This window comes from Balaenoptera borealis (assembly GCF_965194805.1).
Source record: "Balaenoptera borealis genome assembly, chromosome: 20".
Lineage (NCBI taxonomy): Eukaryota > Metazoa > Chordata > Mammalia > Artiodactyla > Balaenopteridae > Balaenoptera > Balaenoptera borealis.
This window is the reverse complement of record NC_138879.1, coordinates 38,266,284-38,286,015: the sequence shown is the minus strand read 5'-3', so window position 1 is coordinate 38,286,015 and position 19,732 is coordinate 38,266,284. Positions and strand designations below refer to the sequence as shown.

General features: G+C 35.0%; 1 protein-coding gene across 16 annotated transcripts in view; it reads left to right on the top strand.

Moving 5' to 3' along the window:
• BCAS3 (BCAS3 microtubule associated cell migration factor) overlaps positions 1-19,732 on the top strand; it is a 569,341-nt gene that overhangs the window by 175,363 nt on the left and 374,246 nt on the right. For all 16 annotated transcript variants that reach the window (XR_014238437.1, XM_082372026.1, XM_082372012.1 and 13 more), the window contains exon 14: positions 14,364-14,497. Coding sequence is in view for 15 of the 16 variants with exons in the window: in XM_082372026.1 (XP_082228152.1) it covers positions 14,364-14,497 (134 nt within the window). In the remaining variant the exon portion in view is untranslated. The remainder of the gene's footprint in view (positions 1-14,363; positions 14,498-19,732) is intronic.

The following is a 19,732-nucleotide window of genomic DNA, read 5'->3' as shown; positions in this document are numbered from 1 at the left end:
TGTGGCACGTGGGCTTAGTTGCCCTGTGGCATGTGGGATCTTAGTTCCCTGACCAGGGATCGAACCCGTGTCTCCTGCATTGGAAGGCGGATTCTTAACCACTGGACCACCAGGGAAGTCCCTACATTTATATTTAAATTTATGATCCCCTTTGTGTTATTTTAGGTTTATGACCAGGTTTAGGTCATGGTTTTCCCCTATTCTTTGCTACTTCATAATTTTTTTTTTTAAATTTATTTATTTGGCTCTGTTGGGTCTTCGTTTCTGTGCGAGGGCTTTCTCTAGTTGTGGCAAGCAGGGGCCGCTCTTCATCGCGGTGCGCAGGCCTCTCACTATCGCGGCCTCTCTTGTTGCGGAGCACAGGCTCCAGACGCGCAGGCTCATTAGTTGTGGCTCACGGGCCTAGTTGCTCTGCGGCATGTGGGATCTTCCCAGACCAGGGCTCGAACCCGTGTCCCCTGCATTAGCAGGCAGATTCTCAACCACTGCGCCACCAGGGAAGCCCCATCTACTTCATAATTTTTTCAAGATATTATGCTTCCTCCATGGAATTGCTTTTGTACTTTCCTCAATAACATACTTCTGTTGGCTATTTCTGGTTTCTCTGATAAAGATTACTTTTTTTTTTTTTTTTAATAGCTACTTTATTTATTTATTTATTTATTTTTGGCTGTGTTGGGTCTTCGGTTTGTGCGAGGGCTTTCTCTAGTTGCGGCAAGCGGGGACCGCTCTTCATCGCGGTGCGCGGGCCTTTCACTATCGCGGCCCCTCCCGTTGCGGGGCACAGGCTCCAGACGCGCAGGCTCAGCAGTTGTGGCTCACGGGCCCAGCTGCTCCGTGGCACGTGGGATCTTCCCAGACCAGGGCTCGAACTCGTGTTCCCTGCATTAGCAGGCAGATTCTCAACCACTGCACCACCAGGGAAGCCCAAGATTACTTTTTTAAAGCATTTTTTTGATTGACAGTATCTGTATTTTGCTCATAATTTTGAGGAATATGTCAACTAGATATGATAGTTTAGTTCAGTGGTTATTTTTTCTTTCAGCAACTGTCAGCTCTCTTTCTTTATTCACAGCTTTTGGCATTATTAATCTTAATCCTCTTGATTAGTTGGGTACAGAGTTGTACTTTTGTGGGGGTGGTATTCTAATCTGTCACGTCAGCTCAAATTGAGCCATTGAAAATTTTTCAAAAGGTTGCTGAGTTCTCCTTATCCTCACCTATCTTGGACCCCTCTTCCTCCTGCTGTTCTGCTCAAGGTGAGAGCAGCTACTTTTACTTATTGAACTTTCAAATAGTATTTTTTACAACTTTATTATGTTCTTCATCAGTTTGTTATAGAGCAAGAACAATAGCCTCTTTTGATTTTATAAATCCATCCCAAAATCCTGCTCACTGGTCATTTGACATGTAAAATGTTCTCTATGATACTAGGTTTAGACAATAACCTGTGTACATGTATTAGTCATCTCGGGCTGCCAGAATGCAATACCATAGGCTCGGTGGCTTAAACAACAGAAATTTCTTTTCCCACAGTGATTGAGGCTGGAAGTCCAAGATCAGGTTTCTAGCTGATGGTTTCTACTGAGGTGTTTCTTCCTGGCTAAGAAATAGCCACCTTCTCGATGTGTCATCACATGGCCTTTCCTTGGTACAAGGGAGCAGGGAGAGAGAGAGAGCCACAGAGAGAGAGAGAGAGAGGGAGCTGTCTCTGTGGTGTCTCTTCTTACCAGGATACTAATACTATCAGATCAGGGCCTCACCCTTATGACCTCATTTCAACTTAGTTACTTCCACAGAGACCACCCCCCTCACCCCCCATTCCACATATAGCCACACTGGGTTTTTAGCATTTCAATATAGGAATTTTGGGGCTATACAAACATTTACTCTATAACAGTATGTATGAGAATCGTTCAGTTATTCTTGTTTTTAGAAAGTCTTGTTTGATCACAGCCCAATTCTAGGTTATTCTGTTCAACTGTTATTGTTGTATCATACTCCATGTTTACTTCCATTTTAAGATATTCACATATTTTGTAAGAAATGTTAAATGTTAATGATACTTCCGTCTTTCAACAACTTCCTTATTATTGAGTGTATTGTCAAAAAGTATTACAGCCTGGTACAAGTTTACTGCTTCAACCTGATCAACATTTTTCTTCCCATATTTGGCCATTCTAGTTATTTTTCAGCTCCTTAAACATGTTACATCATTTTACCTCTGCCTGGAACCTTCTTTTCCCTGGCTCTTATTTATCTGTTGAATCCCATCTTAAGTATCATTTTGGGAAGACTTACCTGATCCTATGTAAAATATCATGTCACCCCTTCATCCTGCTACTTAATAAGGCAAGCTACTTAATCTGCTTGGATCATTCACAGTACTTCCGTTTCCTCATCAACAAAATGAGGGCTATACTGGCATCTAAAACAATACGTAAAATATACTGAGACATTTATTGAAGTATCAGTTGTTGTTGTTTTCATTATTATTAACCTCCCTCATCCTAGTTTTTATTTATATCCATCAAGAGTATCCTTTCAGCATGTTTTCTGTTAGAGGTAAGCTTTTATTTCGTCCTCAGGTATTATTAGCCTGGTAATTTTCACATAGTTGATAGTGAGTAAGTACACATTGAATAATTACATTAATTAATTGTCATTTTCTATCATTATAATTATGGGAAAACTCTGGCAGGGCAGAGATAAGGCATTAATTTAATGTAATTAGTCATTTGTTGAATAAAACCAACTTACTTCCAATTTGTGATTTCAACAAGAATTGTCTCCCTCCCTCAATTGTGGGATTATTCCATGATGCCAGTTGTATTAAATGCAGATGCATATCACATGTAATTAATATTGAAATTAAATTTAAAATATCTTGTGGAAACTATATCATATTTGTGTGACTTGGTACACTAGATTGGCATATTATTAATTGTATGCATTTGACACCAAAGAAGATATGTATTTCTTTATTAATTAAATTGGAAATTAAAAATGTAAGGAAGAAATTCTCAACTCCTTGCAATCAGCCTGACGTTTCTCAAACAGACCTGTTGTCTTTAATTCGGTAAATAATTGATCTGCTTTCCAGAGGCGTTACTTCTGCCAACTGAGTAGCCTAGAGCTGTGAAGGGCAACACATCTACATTTTAAATAATTACCCTTCCTTGGCAGGGAAATTGCTTTTCCATCCATTAATAAGAAGAAAATGAACATTGGGTCTCTAGTAAAGTAGATTAAACATGTACCCCTTTGGATGCTTGACTGCATCTTTAACAGACTTGAAATTTTTCTGGTTACTTAAATGCTATATATCAAAAGGTGATGGTGGTCTCAGGTTAATCATTTAAAAAGTTGGATTTTTCTTTTTTGCACAGTTTTCCCCATTGATCATAGCAAGTTGTCAGAAAAGTACCTTGTCTTGATTTTTTGTTAACGTCTATGCCTCGTAGATTTATAGAATTATGTGGCTTTAGATTTTTCCTCTCATCTGACAGCTTTGGTTTATTACTGTAAGTCAGTCATGCTATATCATTAACAATGCAAAAGCAGCTTGAAGAGTTTATTGCCACCCCCTGCCCCCCCCACCCCACCAACAAGGGGATGTTTCCCTTAGAGGTCTGTAGTTACTCTCCTGTTTTTTCATCTTGTGAAGTGATGTCTTTTACTCATGTAATGGATTGCTCCTTGGAGAATTTGTTGTCTTCGCTCTGTTCATTGTGGCACTGGGCTTGTATGAGAGTCAAACTTTTCAGGTTTGATGTGCCATAAAGTACAGTAGGCACCATGCCTAGGGCCCACAATAATTTTAGGGTCCCACCAAAACGTTTCATTCCTTTTAAATGCAAATATATATATATATATATATATAAACTTTTAGGTTGACAGAATGCCTTAATACACATTTAAAACCAACAACAGTAGTCATAAAATATTTTTTTCCTGGAGGGGTGGGGGGGTGTCCATGAAGGCAAAAATGTCCAGAGCCCACAAAAGTACTAATCCAGTCCTGGAATCCTGGATGTCCATTAGTAAGGAGGGGCCCTGCTCCCTCACTGCCACCACTGCCACAGCAAAGATGCTCAATTAATACTGAATGAACTAATGAAAGATGTGAATGCATACAGTGGCATACTGTGTAAAAACGTGAAGTAAATATATATGCCTGTAACACTAGAGCTACAACAACAATATAGACCCAGTATTAAATTTTGAAGAAGGTAAAGAAGGATATCTATAACCAAGTACATACAGGCAAAGTAGCCAAGGTTGAATTAAACTTTTTAAAGGACAACTTTAAAACAGTTAAGTACTTGAATATTGTTGTCCCTTCTCCTTTCCACTCTTCTAGAATGCTCTGGCCCTCCCCTAGCTTCAGGCTTGTTTCAGTTTCCTCTTTCAGATTGGTCTATATTCTTGCCATATATTAAATATTTTTTTATTCAATATTTTGAACAGTGCTCTGAAAACAGTTTAAGTATTTCTTTCAAGGATAAGCATATTTCAAAGGACATATATTAAATTCAGTATGGTGGGTACCTATTGTGAGAAAGGATGGGAGTGGTTGCAGGAATGGAGGATGAGAAGGAAAATGTGAAAGCAGCAGTCTATTCAAAATTAATAAATATAATCTTAAAGTCTTAGCAAAGTCTTACCAATAGCATAGAAAAAATAAAATTATTATTTAATTAAAAATGAACTAAGTTCACTCCCCCCAACCCCATACCGCCATTATTTCATGGGAAGTTTTTGATTGTTCTTGTTATTGTTGTTGGTCTCTCTTTTTTCAAATCATATCTTTTTGATGGGCTAAGAAGCTATTGTATTTGTCTATATAGATATAGATCTATTTTCTAATATTTGCTATGTTTGCAAATATACCCAAAATAAAAGTGTTAAGTGATGACCAAATTTTATCTTCCATCTAATCATTATGTGTTACATGGTTTCTGATCTCCCCTGTTAGAACCCTGAATTAAATCTGTTATATTTTCATATATACACAGTGGAATTCATGAATAATGGTGCTTTGACCACTCATTTGGCCACGCTGCACATCTGAGACTTGTAGACCTCTTTCTTGCCTCCTCACTATGTATCTGTATTTCTTATACATCCCTCTATGACTGCTATGTTCTTTCTTTATTTTTTAGTGTGTTTCTTTCCCCCATAGGGGTAGTGTTTTAACTCTCTAACTTCTCTCTTTAGCATCTTTATCTTTTCCCTCTCTTCTTTCACTGTAGATAAAACCACCAATGTTATTTTGTTCCCTCACCCTTGTTATTGTTTTGGTTCGTCTTCATTTTTATTGAACTGTAGTTATATGGTACAGATTGTACAAATCTTAAGTGTATAGCTTGGTGAATTTCTAACTATATATATATCTACACACACACACACACACACACACACACACACACACACACACACACGTATAAACTCCAACCAGAAAATTTTAAAGTTCTCTTTCATACATCTGTGAAGTACATCAAATGGCATTCCTTTGGAAATTCCTAAATTTCCAAATTTACCTTTCAATTTATATCTTACAGTCTTAATACATAAAATATCTCTTCTAAGCAGACTGATCTGTCTACCAAAATCCTATTAACCTCAATTCGAAATGTATTTTTTTTTTTTAAAGAATTTCACTTTTATTTATTTATTTATTTATTTTTGGCTGTGTTGGGTCTTCGTTTCTGTGCGAGGGCTTTCTCTAGTTGCGGCAAGCGGGGACCACTCTTCATCGCTGTGCGTGGGCCTCTCACTATCACGGCCTCTCTTGTTGTGGAGCACAGGCTCCAGACGCACAGTCTCAGTAGTTGTGGCACACGGGCTTAGTTGCTCCGTGGCATGTGGGATCTTCCCAGACCAGGGCTCGAACCCGTGTCCCCTGCATTGGCAGGCAGATTCTCAACCACTGTGCCACCAGGGAAGCCCTTGAAATGTATTTTATTATGAACTTGTAGCAATGATTGTCTGTGACATTAATTTAGTATTGCTGTGTGTGTGTGTGCGTGTGTGTTTATCTGTATCTGTGTATATAATTTTTCTTTGAGGATGGTAGCATTGTGTTGGTACATAAGAATGTTCCCAAGGTAACTGCTTTATCTAAAAATTTTACATTTTTGCCATCCTAGTGACCTTCTGTGTTGTGCTGTTACAATTAATTATATGGTGAGAAAACTCATTAATTCAATTATGGTAGAAAACCATGTTTTCATAAAAATGTTTTATCACTGTTGTGCTTTGATATCCTATGAGTGTTTTGTGTTAATATTGTTCACTAATAGTTAGCTTTATTAAAAGTGAGTGTTTAAACCAAAAATAATCAACAGAAGCTTATTCTAAAATTATATGGAGATTCAAAGGATCTAAAATAGTTAAATCAATCTTGAAAAAGATGAGTAAATTTTAAAAACTGAAACTACCTAAATTTCTGACTTACTTGATAAATCTACAGTAATGTAGAAAAGATGGTTTTGGGTAAATATAGTCATAGATGGATGGAATAGAATCCAGGAATTGATCAAACACTTATGGTCTTTTGATTTTCAACCGAAGTGTCAAGTAATTCGTTAGGGATAGCATAGTTTTCTCAACAAATGGTGCTAGAACACCTGGCATATCCGTTTGGGAAAAATAAATTTTTCTTTAACACCATACACAAAAATTTAACTCAAAATCAATCATAGACTTAACTTAAAACCTGAAACTATAAACCTTTAAAAAGAAAACAGAAGGATTATATTATTGTGACCCAGGAGGGATAGGGGAAGATTTCTTAGATAGGACACCAAAAAAACAAACCGTCAGATTGGTCTTCATTAAACCTTTTGGGAAACATACGGTTAAGCAAATGAAGTGGGATGCCATAAACTGGGAGAAAATATTTGAGATAAATATATACATATATAAGTTTATATGTATTTTATAATGTAATATAAATATACTTTTAATGTATATAAAATAAAGACCAAACAATTTAAAATGGGCAAAAGATTTGAGCAATCATGTCACAAAAGAAAATATGTAAATAGCCACTTAGCACCCCAACATCACTGATCACCAAGGAACATAGCATATTTAAACCACAAGAAACCAAGTGCTCACTGAAGTGATTAAATTTAAAAAGAGCGGCAATACCAAATGTTGCAAAATTATGGAGTTCACGGGAAGGTAAAATGATACAGCCGCTTTGGAAAAACATTTTCCCAGTTTCATATACAGTTAAGTGTACGTATGACCCAGCAATTCCCCTCCTAAATATTCACCTAAGAGAAATGAAAACGTATGTCCACAGAGAGACTTGTAGTTGAATCTCCACAACAGCCAAAAACAAGAATCAACTGCTTAATGGATATATAATTGTCATATATCCATATAATGGAACACTACTCAATAATATAAATAAGTGCACGGACTACTCTTACCTGTAGTGAATAGGTTTAGCAAAATATTACATGATTCCATTACATGAAATGCCCAAGTAGGCAATATTAATTCATAATGACAGAAAGCCAATCAGTGGTTGCCTGGGGCCAGGCGATGGGGCGGGGATGGACTGCAAGTGGACACAAGGGAGTTTTTTCACATGTTCTCTATCTTGATTATGGTAGTAGCTGCATAGGTATACATACTTGTCATAGTCATCAAACTGTACACTTTAAATGAGTGTGTTTTATATAAATTACACATTAGTAAAGGTTAATACAGTTTAAAAATTATTCTGGCTTGTGACAAGAAATATATCCAGCCACTTGGAACAATAAGGGTATACATAGACATTTACCACTTTTCCTCTATGTCTGTTGGATGAATAAACTGTTGAAAGTAATGAATACTAGAATATTTACCTATTGGATATGGCCAAAGATGTCTTTAGAAGCTTAACAATTTCATGATGCAAAATGAAAGGAAGAAAATAATTATTTAAATGAAGATGTTAGGACATTTAAAGATTACAAACTTTAATAATTTTTAAGTTTCCATCTGTATAAGTATTGATGGGGAAGTATTAAATTCACAAGAGTTAATACTAAAACATACAGTTATTTTATGAGTGATAATAATCTGAGTTCCTGTAAAGATTTCTATATGACCCAGTATATGTCTCTTTTTGGAGAGAGTGTGAATAGCTGGTAATTTGTCTTCCAGTTCATATGTGTGTATGTGATAAAGAACCATATAATTAGGTAGGTGTTATAAATAGTATATAGCAAAAAAGGCTTCCCTACTCATGTTTCCAAGATTTTATAGCATATGCCCAGTCAAGGTTTGCTACTCTTTAATTTTGCCTTTCGGGTTAACCAGCTGACGCCCAGTTGAAAAGACTTATGTTCTTATGAGGCCGCAAAAGCCTTAATGTTCAGTCTCCAGCTACCTCAGATTTTGGAGAACACCGTGTACCATCAGCAGCTTTAGTCCCCACCCTCTAATGCTAACGCTCATCTATCAAATTTAAGGTTGAGAGTGAAGGAGAGGAAGCTTCCAGATAAACATACAGGAGCGCCTAAACAGCTAATCACTCTAGGCTTCCGCTTCCAGGCCCTATAATTAGAAGTCCTTCTTTTCCTTGTATTCCCAGATGACGCAAATGCTTTTTGTGGCTTGGCACCTCATTTGGGGCGTGGGTTTAGTTTATGGCCAGGCTAGAGTCTGGTTTAGTCTTCTGATGCTGCATAAATAGTTCTCAAGCCACAGTCTACTCTGTACAAGTCTTTCCTTTTATGTATATCTGCTTTTTAACTTGTTTTCTAGAAAAAAGAAGCTTGTCATTTCTCCCAGCAGATGTGCAAAAGAGGAAATTACAAATTAAAAGAAAGCATGTTATTGGTATAGTACTGTACTAGCTATTTCTTCCTTTCCTCTCTACTTTTTAAGAATTAAAAAAAAAATTATTTTAAAGTTTTGTCAAAAAAGTGAGCTCATTGCTGGATTATAGAAGCCACATTTGCATGGAGAAGTGGAAAAAGAAAGCTTTTGAGACAGGATACACAGACGATAATAAGGATAAATTTTCAAAGGACTAATTCTCTAAAAATTTCAATTTGTTTTGCATATTAGAAACCAAACAGATATTGATGTCAGTTTGAAAAACTAGGAGCACGTTGAAAAGTTTTCGTCTGTGATTATCATTCATATGCAAAACAATAATAGTTTTGATTTGCATAATAGGGACTATTATTTGAATGCTAATTATGAGTAAAATATTGATATGCTAATAAAAGAAACCAAGTGAAGTTTATGTTCAGTAGATGAGTAATATATAAATATGAGTTCATCACATTTGCTGTTAGAATATTTCCACTGAATTGTTTGTCATATGCAGAAAATAATTTTGTGGGAATGTGGAATCGGAACATAGTAGTAGAATTGTGATAATTCAAACTTACCACAACTAAGCAAAAAGTAGGAGTCAAGAAATACTGTCCACAAAAAAGAACATGTCCCATCTTAGAAATTTATTGTTTGAATAACAACAACAATATGGAAAGATTATTAAGTATGTCAGTGACCTCATGATGATAGCTAGGCATAGAGTGGGTGGCAGTGTTATATAAAATGTTAGAGATTTGAAGTAGATCTCAATAAATGACACTTTTCATCATCTAAAATATATTCTCTTGGAAATAGCCAAGACACTGTCATCTAATATTGCTATGTTTTAATCTAATGTAATGACTAGAGCTATACCTTATATTAGCCAATAAATAGCAAACTCAAATATACTTCATCTTCCCATATAAATGCCTATTTTATCTTTCCACAGATGCTTAATATTCTTTCATAATCTTTTCTTTCAGCAAAGAAAAGTTTTAGGAATTAAAAAATATGATTCTGCTTCTGTTTCCCACAGAAAACAAATAAAAATTCTGGACAAAATATTAACAAACACACACAAATTTAAATATGTGTATTATAATCTCTGGAACAACTAGTAAAAACCAATAGACAAATTAAAATTGGATATTAAAAATAGTGAAATTATCCAAAGAATGGGAAGGAAGCAAGAGCAGATAAATAAACAAAAATCAAAAGCAAGGGTACAACTTAAAATATATAACCAACAAGGACCTATGTATTGCACAGGGAACTCTGCTCGATATTCAGTAATAACTTAAATGGGAAAATAACTTGAAAAAGAATAGATACATATATAGGTATAACTGAATGACTTTGCTGTACACCTGAAACTAACACAACATTGTTAATCAACAATACTCCAATATAAAACAAAAATTTTAAAAAAAGGAAAAAAAACCAAGGATATAATCAGAAAAAAGGGTACAATGAAAAAATAACAAAATGGTAGACGTAAATTCAACCCTACCCATAAGTCACACTAAATGTGAATGATGTACAAACAGCAATTAAAAGTCTGAGATTGGAATAAAAAACCCCAGAACTAGATCCCGATTATTGTCCAAAACACAGTCATTTTATAATATATTGATTGTGAAAGCAAAATAATAAAAAAGTGTATACCATGCATATACCAATCAATGCAAAACAGAAGTGGTGATATGAATATCAGAAAAAGTTTACTTCAGGACAAGGGAAATATTAGGGTTAAAATGGGACATTATGATAAAAGAGGTAATTCACCAAAAACTCATAATAATCCTAAGTGTGTATGAACTTAAAAAAATGTAGGTCTGGGGCTTCCCTGGTGGCACAGTGGTTAAGAATCTGCCTGCCAATGCAGGGGACACAGGTTTGAGCCCTGGTCCGGGAAGATCCCACATGCCACGGAGCAACTAAGCCCGTGCACCACAACTACTGAGCCTGCGCTCTAGAGCCCGCGAGCCACAACTACTGAAGCCTGCATGCCTAGAGCCCGTGCTCCGCAACAAGAGAAGCCACCGCAATGAGAAGCCCGTGCACCGCAACGAAGAGTAGCTCCCGCTCACCGCAACTAGAGAAAGCCTGCGCTCAGCAACAAAGACCCAACACAGCCATAAATAAATAAGTAAGTAAGTAAGTAAATTTATATTAAAAAAAAAGGTCTGAAATTTAGGGAGCTTATATAACTGGGAAAAAAAGCATATTTATGATTATGCTTGGAGATGTTAACTTCTATGCAGTAATAGAACACAAAAGCAGGTAATCAGTAAGTAAGGATGTTGAAGATCCAAATAACACTATCAGTTAAATTAAATTGACACTGATAAGACATACCAGGTGTTCAAGTGTACATTGAACAGTTACCAAGATATATCATTCTGAGACATAAAACTAATTTCTTGTTGTAATGGAATTAAACTAGAAATCAATATATGAATGATACCTGGAAGATACCCAAACATTTGGAAACTAAAAAACATATCTTCCTGACATAGTAATCTAAGCTTCAACCTTAAGAAACTTGAAAAAAGAAAGAGGAAATATAACTAAAGCAAGTAAAATGAAGGATATAGTAGTAGAAGGTCGTTATAGCAAAAGGAGGAAGATAAGAGAAATCAGTGAAATGGAAAAGAGAAAACCAATGACACCAAAATGGTTTCCTTGAAAAGATCTAGCTAGACTGCCAAGAAATGAAGAGAAAGGACACAAATTTTCGGTATCGTGAATGAAAAAGTGTACTAAAGACCCTACAGACGGTATCCTTGAGTTATAGAGAGTAATTCCTCCAAGAAGAAAAATTACATTTTACATTTTAAATTAACAAAATTTAAATTAAAGAGAAATTAAATTACTATTAATATCTAAAAATCTTCACACACACACAAAAAGGCCCACATAGTTTTACTGGCAAATTCTACTGGAAATTTATTTAAGTATTTCTTCTAGAAAATAAAAGGAACATTCTGCAACAAGACCAGCTTTACCCTGATACCAGAAATAGACGAACACATTATTAGAAAAGAAAACTACAAATCAGTATCCCTCAGGAACACAGTCACGAAAATCTTCAACAAAATTTTAGCTAATTCAATGCAACTGCATGTAATAAAGGATTTTGACCAAGTGGAGTTTATCCCAGGAATGCAAGATTGTTCCACTTTTGATAACTTTTCATTGTTAAAATTTACCATATTAATTGACCAAAGAAGAAAAACCAGGTAATCATCTCATAGGTGCAGAAAAGCACTAGAAAAATTTGACATCTGTTCATTATTAAAACTCTCAACAAATTACAAGTAGAAAGGAATGTCCTTAACTTGATACAGGGCATTTACAAAAAATCTACAGCTGGTATCATACTTAAAGATTGAATACTTTCTCCTAAAATATAGAACGAGGCATGAATATTGCTTCTCACCATTCCTGTTTACCTCAGCAAATGTAGTAAGTCAAGAAAAAGAAAAAAAGGCATGCAGTTTGGAAAGGAAAAAAATCAAACTATGTCTTTTCACATACTATATGTTTGGAAAGAAAATTCCATGTAATCTACATAAAAACTCCTAGAATTGGCAGACTATATAGGTATGCACACAAGTATATATGAATGTCAATTATATCTCTATATACTAACAAGGAAAAATTGATAATTGAAATAGAGTACCATTTATAGTAGCTCTAAGAAAATATATTTATAATCAGTGTGCTGAACAAGAAAAAAAAATGTCAAAGAACACACATATCAAGAAAATGAGGTGTTGGCGCTTCCCTGGTGGCGCAGTGGTTAAGAATCCGCCTGTCAATGCAGGGGACATGGGTTCGAGCCCTGGTCTGGGAAGATCCCACATGCCATGGAGCAATGAAGCCCGTGTGCCACAACTACTGAGCCTGCGCTCTAGAGCCCATGAGCCACAACTACTGAACCCACATGCCACAACTACTGAAGCTCACATGCCTAGAGCCCGTGCTCTGTAACAAGAGAAGCCACTGCAATGAGAAGCCTGCACACCTCAACGAAGAGTAGCTCCTGCTGGCCACAACTAGAGAAAGCCCGTGCACAGCAACGAAGACCCAACACAGCCAAAAATAAATAAATAAAATAAATTTTTAAAAAATTAAAGAAATATGAGGTGTTCATAGATCAGAAGAATCAATATTGTTAAGATGTCCATTATCGCCATTGTTTGTAGATATCAAAAAGCTGAATCTATGTTTGGAAAGGCAAAGGAATTGGAATAGCTAAAACAATCTTGAAAAAGGTTAGAAAACGAGGACCTGCTTTACTTGATTTCAAAGTTTCCTTCAAAGTTACCTTAAATTAAGAAAATGTGGTATTAATGAAAGTATAAACATAGAAATCAATGGAACAGAATAGAACTTCTGGAAAAAGAACTACACAAATATAGTCAGTTGATCTTTGGCATGTTGACAATGGATTTAGAGTAGATTAAACATTTAATGGATAAAGAATAGTCTGTTCAAGTAATCCTGCTGAAACAATTGGACATTATTTGCAAAAAATTTAATTTGTCTTATACCTCACACTTTATACAAAAATTAATGCAAAATGGATGATAGACCTAAAGGTTAAATACAAAACTGAGAAATTGGACAGGAAAACAAAATTTTTGTGACTTGTGTTGGGCACAGATTCTTAGCTATGACATCTCATCAAAATTTGCTTTGTGGGGCTTCCCTGGTGGTGCAGTGGTTGAGAATCTGCCTGCCAATGCAGGGGACATGGGTTCGAGCCCTGGTCTGGGAGGATCCCACATGCCGCAGAGCAGCTGGGCCCGTGAGTCACAACTACTGAGCCTGCGCGTCTGGAGCCTGTGCTCCGCAACAAGAGAGGCCGCGACAGTGAGAGGTCTGCGCACCGTGATGAAGAGTGGCCCCCACTCGCCGCGACTAGAGAAAGCCCTCGCGCAGAAACGAAGACCCAATACAGCCAAAAAAAAAAAAATTTAATTAATTAATTAATTTAAAAAAATTTGCTTTGTGAAAGACACTGTTGGGAATTTAAGTAAATATTATGCTAGAGTAGAGACAAGTTTTAAACTGGTGAATTGAGTAAGATATTACTAGTTGTAGTAGTAGATAAATTGGAACTTATAATTCAGGTTTTGAGAAATGGAAAAAGTGGAAGTGGCTTTAATTCCATGGAGGAAAGTCTTTTGCATTCTTTGTTATCAGATTTGCTATCTGAAAATGCTTGTGAACTCTGTAAATTCAGGCATTTAAACTTTTCTCTACTAGTTGTATGAGAACATCACAAAACCTGGATATGTAGTATGTCACTATGCTTGTATACTGATGTGGTGTTAGGTTTTGTATTCCCATAGGAAAAAGATCCTGTGTTTTAATTTTTTTATTTTGGGAAGTTTCTTATATATTTGGTCATTTTTTCCCTTTGGTAATATTTTAAATCATGATGAATGCTTTGTGAAAATATTTCATCCACATACATAATGGTTTATATTTTTACCCTGTTTTGGTGTGTCCTTTAGGAATGCTTCTAGTCACAACAGATACCCTTGGCCATGACTTCCATGTCTTCCAAATTTTGACTCATCCTTGGTCCTCATCACAAAGTGCTGTCCATCATCTGTATACTCTTCACAGGGGAGAAACTGAAGCCAAAGTAAGTTGTATATTTTTCAGAAGATGTTTTCTTTGTGTAATATGATGTCTAATCCAGCTGGTTATTTGTATCGTATTGGAGCTTAACGTTAATGTTAGTGAGTTCATATTGTTCTTTAGACTGGGTCAGATAATTAAGAGTTTTTATCCTGTTTTGATCCAGTAAATATATAAGCAGTAGGTAAACAATTCAATGAATGTTGATAAGACAGAAGTTCCATTTATCCTTCTCCCCCTACCATAATACCATTTCTAGCCTCAGAGAAAACGCTGTCATCCATATGATAACCATCTCTCCAGACCTTCTCCTAGGCATTTTGATTCTATACATGCATACATACACACACACATACATGTAAATATATACATATTCACATATACCAGAAAATAATCGAGTTTTATAATGTATATAACTTATATGCATAATATTCAGTGGTATGCTGGAGCCAGCTCACAGTTGCTAGTGAGAATCAGTTATGCACATCTAGCCCCAATTCTGGATGTAGTGACATTATATTGGTAGATTGAAATCATCCATGTTAGGAGTGGTTACACAGTGGAAATCAGCAACACAAAAATCAGGGCTATTTCTTCTTTAGGGAGCCAGTTTTTAACATTTACCAGCACATCACTGCTCACATATGCGTGCGCGTGCATGCGCACACACACATCCATATATATAATTTAATGAGCATTTGAATTAAGCACCATGCTGAGTGTATTAATACTCTTAGTATCACTTGGTAGATACTGAGATGGTTTTTAATAGCCTTAAATCCCAAATATTCTTTCACAGAGCCTGTGGGTATGCATATACCAGTACACTTCTGTATATAGTTTATTCTGAAAGATAGCTCATTGACCCAACAACATTTATTGACTAGTCCATTCTTTCCCAATAGTCTAAAATGTTGTTTGTCATGACTTTGCATTAAATTTTCTATAATAGAATGAAACATCTTTAATATATATAAACCCATGATTTATAATGATACTTAAAAACAAGGTATTGGACATTACTGTATGTTGCTTGTTTGCAAACTCATTATTCTAAAAATTGATAATTAAAGAGAAAGTACCCTGCCTTTCTTGTATCAATTTAATAAGATGACCAAGTAGTTGATGAGGGAAAGTTTTTCCTTATTGAGGAATTTCAGAATAAAAGATGTTGGAAATTAGACTTATTTTGTTGATCATTTTATAATATATACATTATGGTATGCACCTGAAACTAATGTCACATGTCAGTTGTACCTCAGTTTTTAAAAAATGTAGAAATATAAGAATTACTGTGTTGCTATTTCTAATGAAACAATATACCTAGGCAACAAACATCTGTGTGTGGTTTTGGCTAATGAGTCTTAATGTTAGCAATGTGGAACAGTCCTACCTATATCATGTGCTTCCGAATATGATGTAATTAGGATGTATACAACATCGTCTATGAAATTAAACCTGAATTTAATTCAGCCACTAGATACAATGAGCACTTCTTAAAAAAAAAAAATTTATTTATTTATTTATTTATACAGCATGTTCTTATTAGTTATCTATTTTATACATATTAGTGTATATATGTCAATCCCAATTTCCCAGTTCATCCCACCACCACCCCATCCCGCTTTCTCCCCTTGGTGTCCATACGTTAGTTCTCTACATCTGTGTCTCTATTTCTGCCTTGCAAACCGGCTAATTAATTTTGTTAATTAGTACATTAAACAAAATACATAGATAGAGGGACAAGTTAAATACCATGAGAGTGCAACTAGTGAAATCTAAAATGTGGGAAGTTCATTACAAAAACCAGGCTGTGTGGCAGGGCTTAGAAGTAATTTTAGAGAATAATATCTAAGTAGAAGGTGTGGACCTTGTTTGACTCCTGTTTCATACAAATCAAGTATGAAAATACATTTTTCATACAAATGGTGAGATTTGAACATTTGGCTTAGTAGATACTATTAAGGAATTTAATATCCTTATTTTTTTGTGATTCATACAAGAGTGTGGAGTTTGCTTTAAAATAATCTAGCCATAGGGGAGTGTTGGTTAGATAAAAGAACAAATACATGACAAGTAGGGATATGGTTATGTTGATTACAAGAGTCTTAAAAGACATATCAATTTACCAACTAAATTCAATATGTGAACTTTGTTTGGAGCCTGATTTAAACAAGGTATAAAAAAGACATTTTTGAGACAGAGAAAATTGACCTTGAACTGGGAGTTACATGATTTTAACCAGTTTATTTTGCTGGGTCTGTAATTGTGTTACTTTTTTTTTTAAAGCCCTAATCTATTAGGCATATAACCTGAAGTCATGCTGAAGTAGTTATTGGTGAAACAATATGATATGATATCTCTAGTTTGCTTTTAAATATTCTGGCAAAACAAAACAAACTAAGAGATAGATTGAACACAGTATGCAAAGCTGGGTGATGCTGATATTGGTGGTTCATTATAGCAATCTCTGCACTTAGTGTATATCAGGAAATTCTTCCAGGGAATTCCCTGGCGGTCCAGTAGTTAGGACTCAGCACTTTCACCACAGGGGGACTGGGTTCGATCCCTGGTTGGGGAACTAAGATCCCATAAGTTGTGCAGCGTGGCCAAAAAAAAAAAAATTCCTCTAATAGAAAGTAAAAATAAAGCAGTACCTTTTACCAACATTATGCTGTTTTACTTTAGCAGATTTATTGTTCATTTTCAAAAACTTTTCCAGCTATTCTTTGGCATTTTCTCATTGAAATGCATTTTAGAGTAACCCTATTGAGTTATATAAAGAATATTTTGAAGTTTTTTATTTGGATTGCATTGAAATTACATTTTAATACAGTTAGAATTCACATCATTAAATGTAGAATTTTTGCATCCAATGTTATTTATTGCTGAGGTATCATAAACTATAGATTGTTTTGTATTAGATTTGTATCTTCCTGCTTTGCTAGACTCTACTGTAAGATCCAATACTTTTTCAGTAACATTTTCTTGGATTTTATAAGTAGAACATACTTTCTGACAATTATGATAATTTTTGACTGTTTTCAATTTTATTTTTCTTGTTACATTAGGTCGGAAATCTAAAACAATGCATACCTATACAAGTGATAGTTGCAGTCTTTTCTTTGTTAATAATACCCCCTTTTTTTTACTTTCTTATTTTGCTCTACTGCTAGCATCTGTTTTTACCCCAATACCGTGCTGTTTTTATTACCTTAGCTTTGTAATATAGTTTGAAATCAAGGAACTTGATGCTTCCAACTTTGTTCTTCTTTGTCATGACCACTTTTGTTATTTGGGGTCTTTGGTAGTTCCTACAAATTTTAGGATTTTTTGTTCTAGTTCTGTGAAAAATGCCATTTGAATTTTGATAGAGATTGCATTGAATCTGTAGATTGCTTTGGGTAGTATGGACATTTTAACAGTATTAATTCTTCTAATTCATGAGCATGGATTATTTTTTCATTTATTTGTGTCTTCTTCAGTTTGTTTCATCAGTGTCTTATGGTTTGCAGTGTGCAGGTCTTTCACCTCATTGGTTAAATTTTCCTACATATTTTATTCTTTTTGATGCAACTGTAAATGGGATTATTTTCTTAATTTCTCTTTCTGTTAGTTTGTTATTAGTGTGAAGAAACAGAACTGATTTTGTATCCTGTAGTTTTACTGAATTTGTTTATTAGTTTTATCAGTTTTTTGGTGTAGTGTTTAGGGTTTTTGTATATATAAGATCATGTCATCTTCAAATAGAGACAGTTTTATTTCTTCCATTCCAGTTTGAAAGACTTTTACTTGTTTATTTTTTTCTTGCCTAAGCACTCTGGCTAGTACTTCCAGTACTGTGTTTAATAAAAGAATCACAAATGGGCACCCTTGTCTTGCTCCACATCTTAAAGCAAAAGCTTTCAGCTTTTCACCATTGAGTATGATGTTAGGTGTGGGCTTGTCATATATGGCCTTTATTATGTTGAGGTACATTTTCTCTATACCCACGTTATTGAATTTTTATTATGAATGGATGTTGAATTGTGTCAAATGTTTTTTCTGCATCTATTGGGATGATCATATTTCATTTTGTTAATGTGGTGTGTATCTCAGCACCTAGATGCAGACTGATAGGAAGCTGGCAGTGGTCTTTAAAGTACACAAATGTACTTCTTTCAGGGGAAGATTGGGAGAAGGACATTTTAGTCTGCTGCCTCTATGCTGTGCCCTGGGCGGAGAGCGGGTTAAGAGAAGTCAGTTAAAACTATGTAAATATCCCATTCCTCATCAAGCTTTGTAGTACTTCTTTTATTTACATATATCATTTGATTGAATAGATTCTTTATTAGATGGGTTATAGTCATTCAATAATTATTTTAATACTCAAATTATCCCAGATTTGGCCAGTTGGAGCCTATTAGCTTGACATCTATGTACTTTTGACCTATCTCCATTATTCTTTGACAGTGTCCTTAACTTTCTGGTACAATGAACTTGCTTACTCTTATTTAGTAACCATTTGTTTTTGTTTCTTTTGCATGGAAGTTTTTAATTAGGTGAGCATTTTAGGTAAAGATCTACTATTTCAACATGCTGCTGGGCACATTTTATTTCTTTTAAAAAAATTTTTTTTCGTTGAAGTATGGTTGATGTACAATATTATATGTTACAACACAGTGATTCACAGTTTTTGAAGGTTATGTTCCATTTATAGTTACTAAAAATACTGACTGTATTCCCTGTGTTGTACAATACAGGGCACATTTTATTTCTTAACTCTGGTTTTTTAATCCCTGTCCTGCCCTCCCTACTTACTGATATGCTGTACCTCAGCTACAATCTACTAGAATTATTTTAAGCACCCACACCTTTTAAAAAAAATTTATACCTATTTTTGATACCTCTTTTGCATTAGAATTATTTGTCACTTAATTTACCTTTATATCCAACCGGAAATAGAGATCTTGCTTAAGCTTCTTGGTGTCTCTCATCCGTAGAACAGTGCCCTGCACATGGACAAATGTTTGTAGGTACTAATGTTTGCTAGTGACAATGCTATTCCTATTTAACAGGTAGGAAAACCAAATAGACATTATTAAAATTATGTTGTTCTGTGTCACACCCTGTAATTTAGGAGATTGGAAATTTTAAACATCAAACATCAAGATCTAAGGAAACTCAATTAATGACCATAAAATTAATTTTTATAAACTTCTACTGAAAGTAATTTTGAAATGATATATAAAATTTAGCA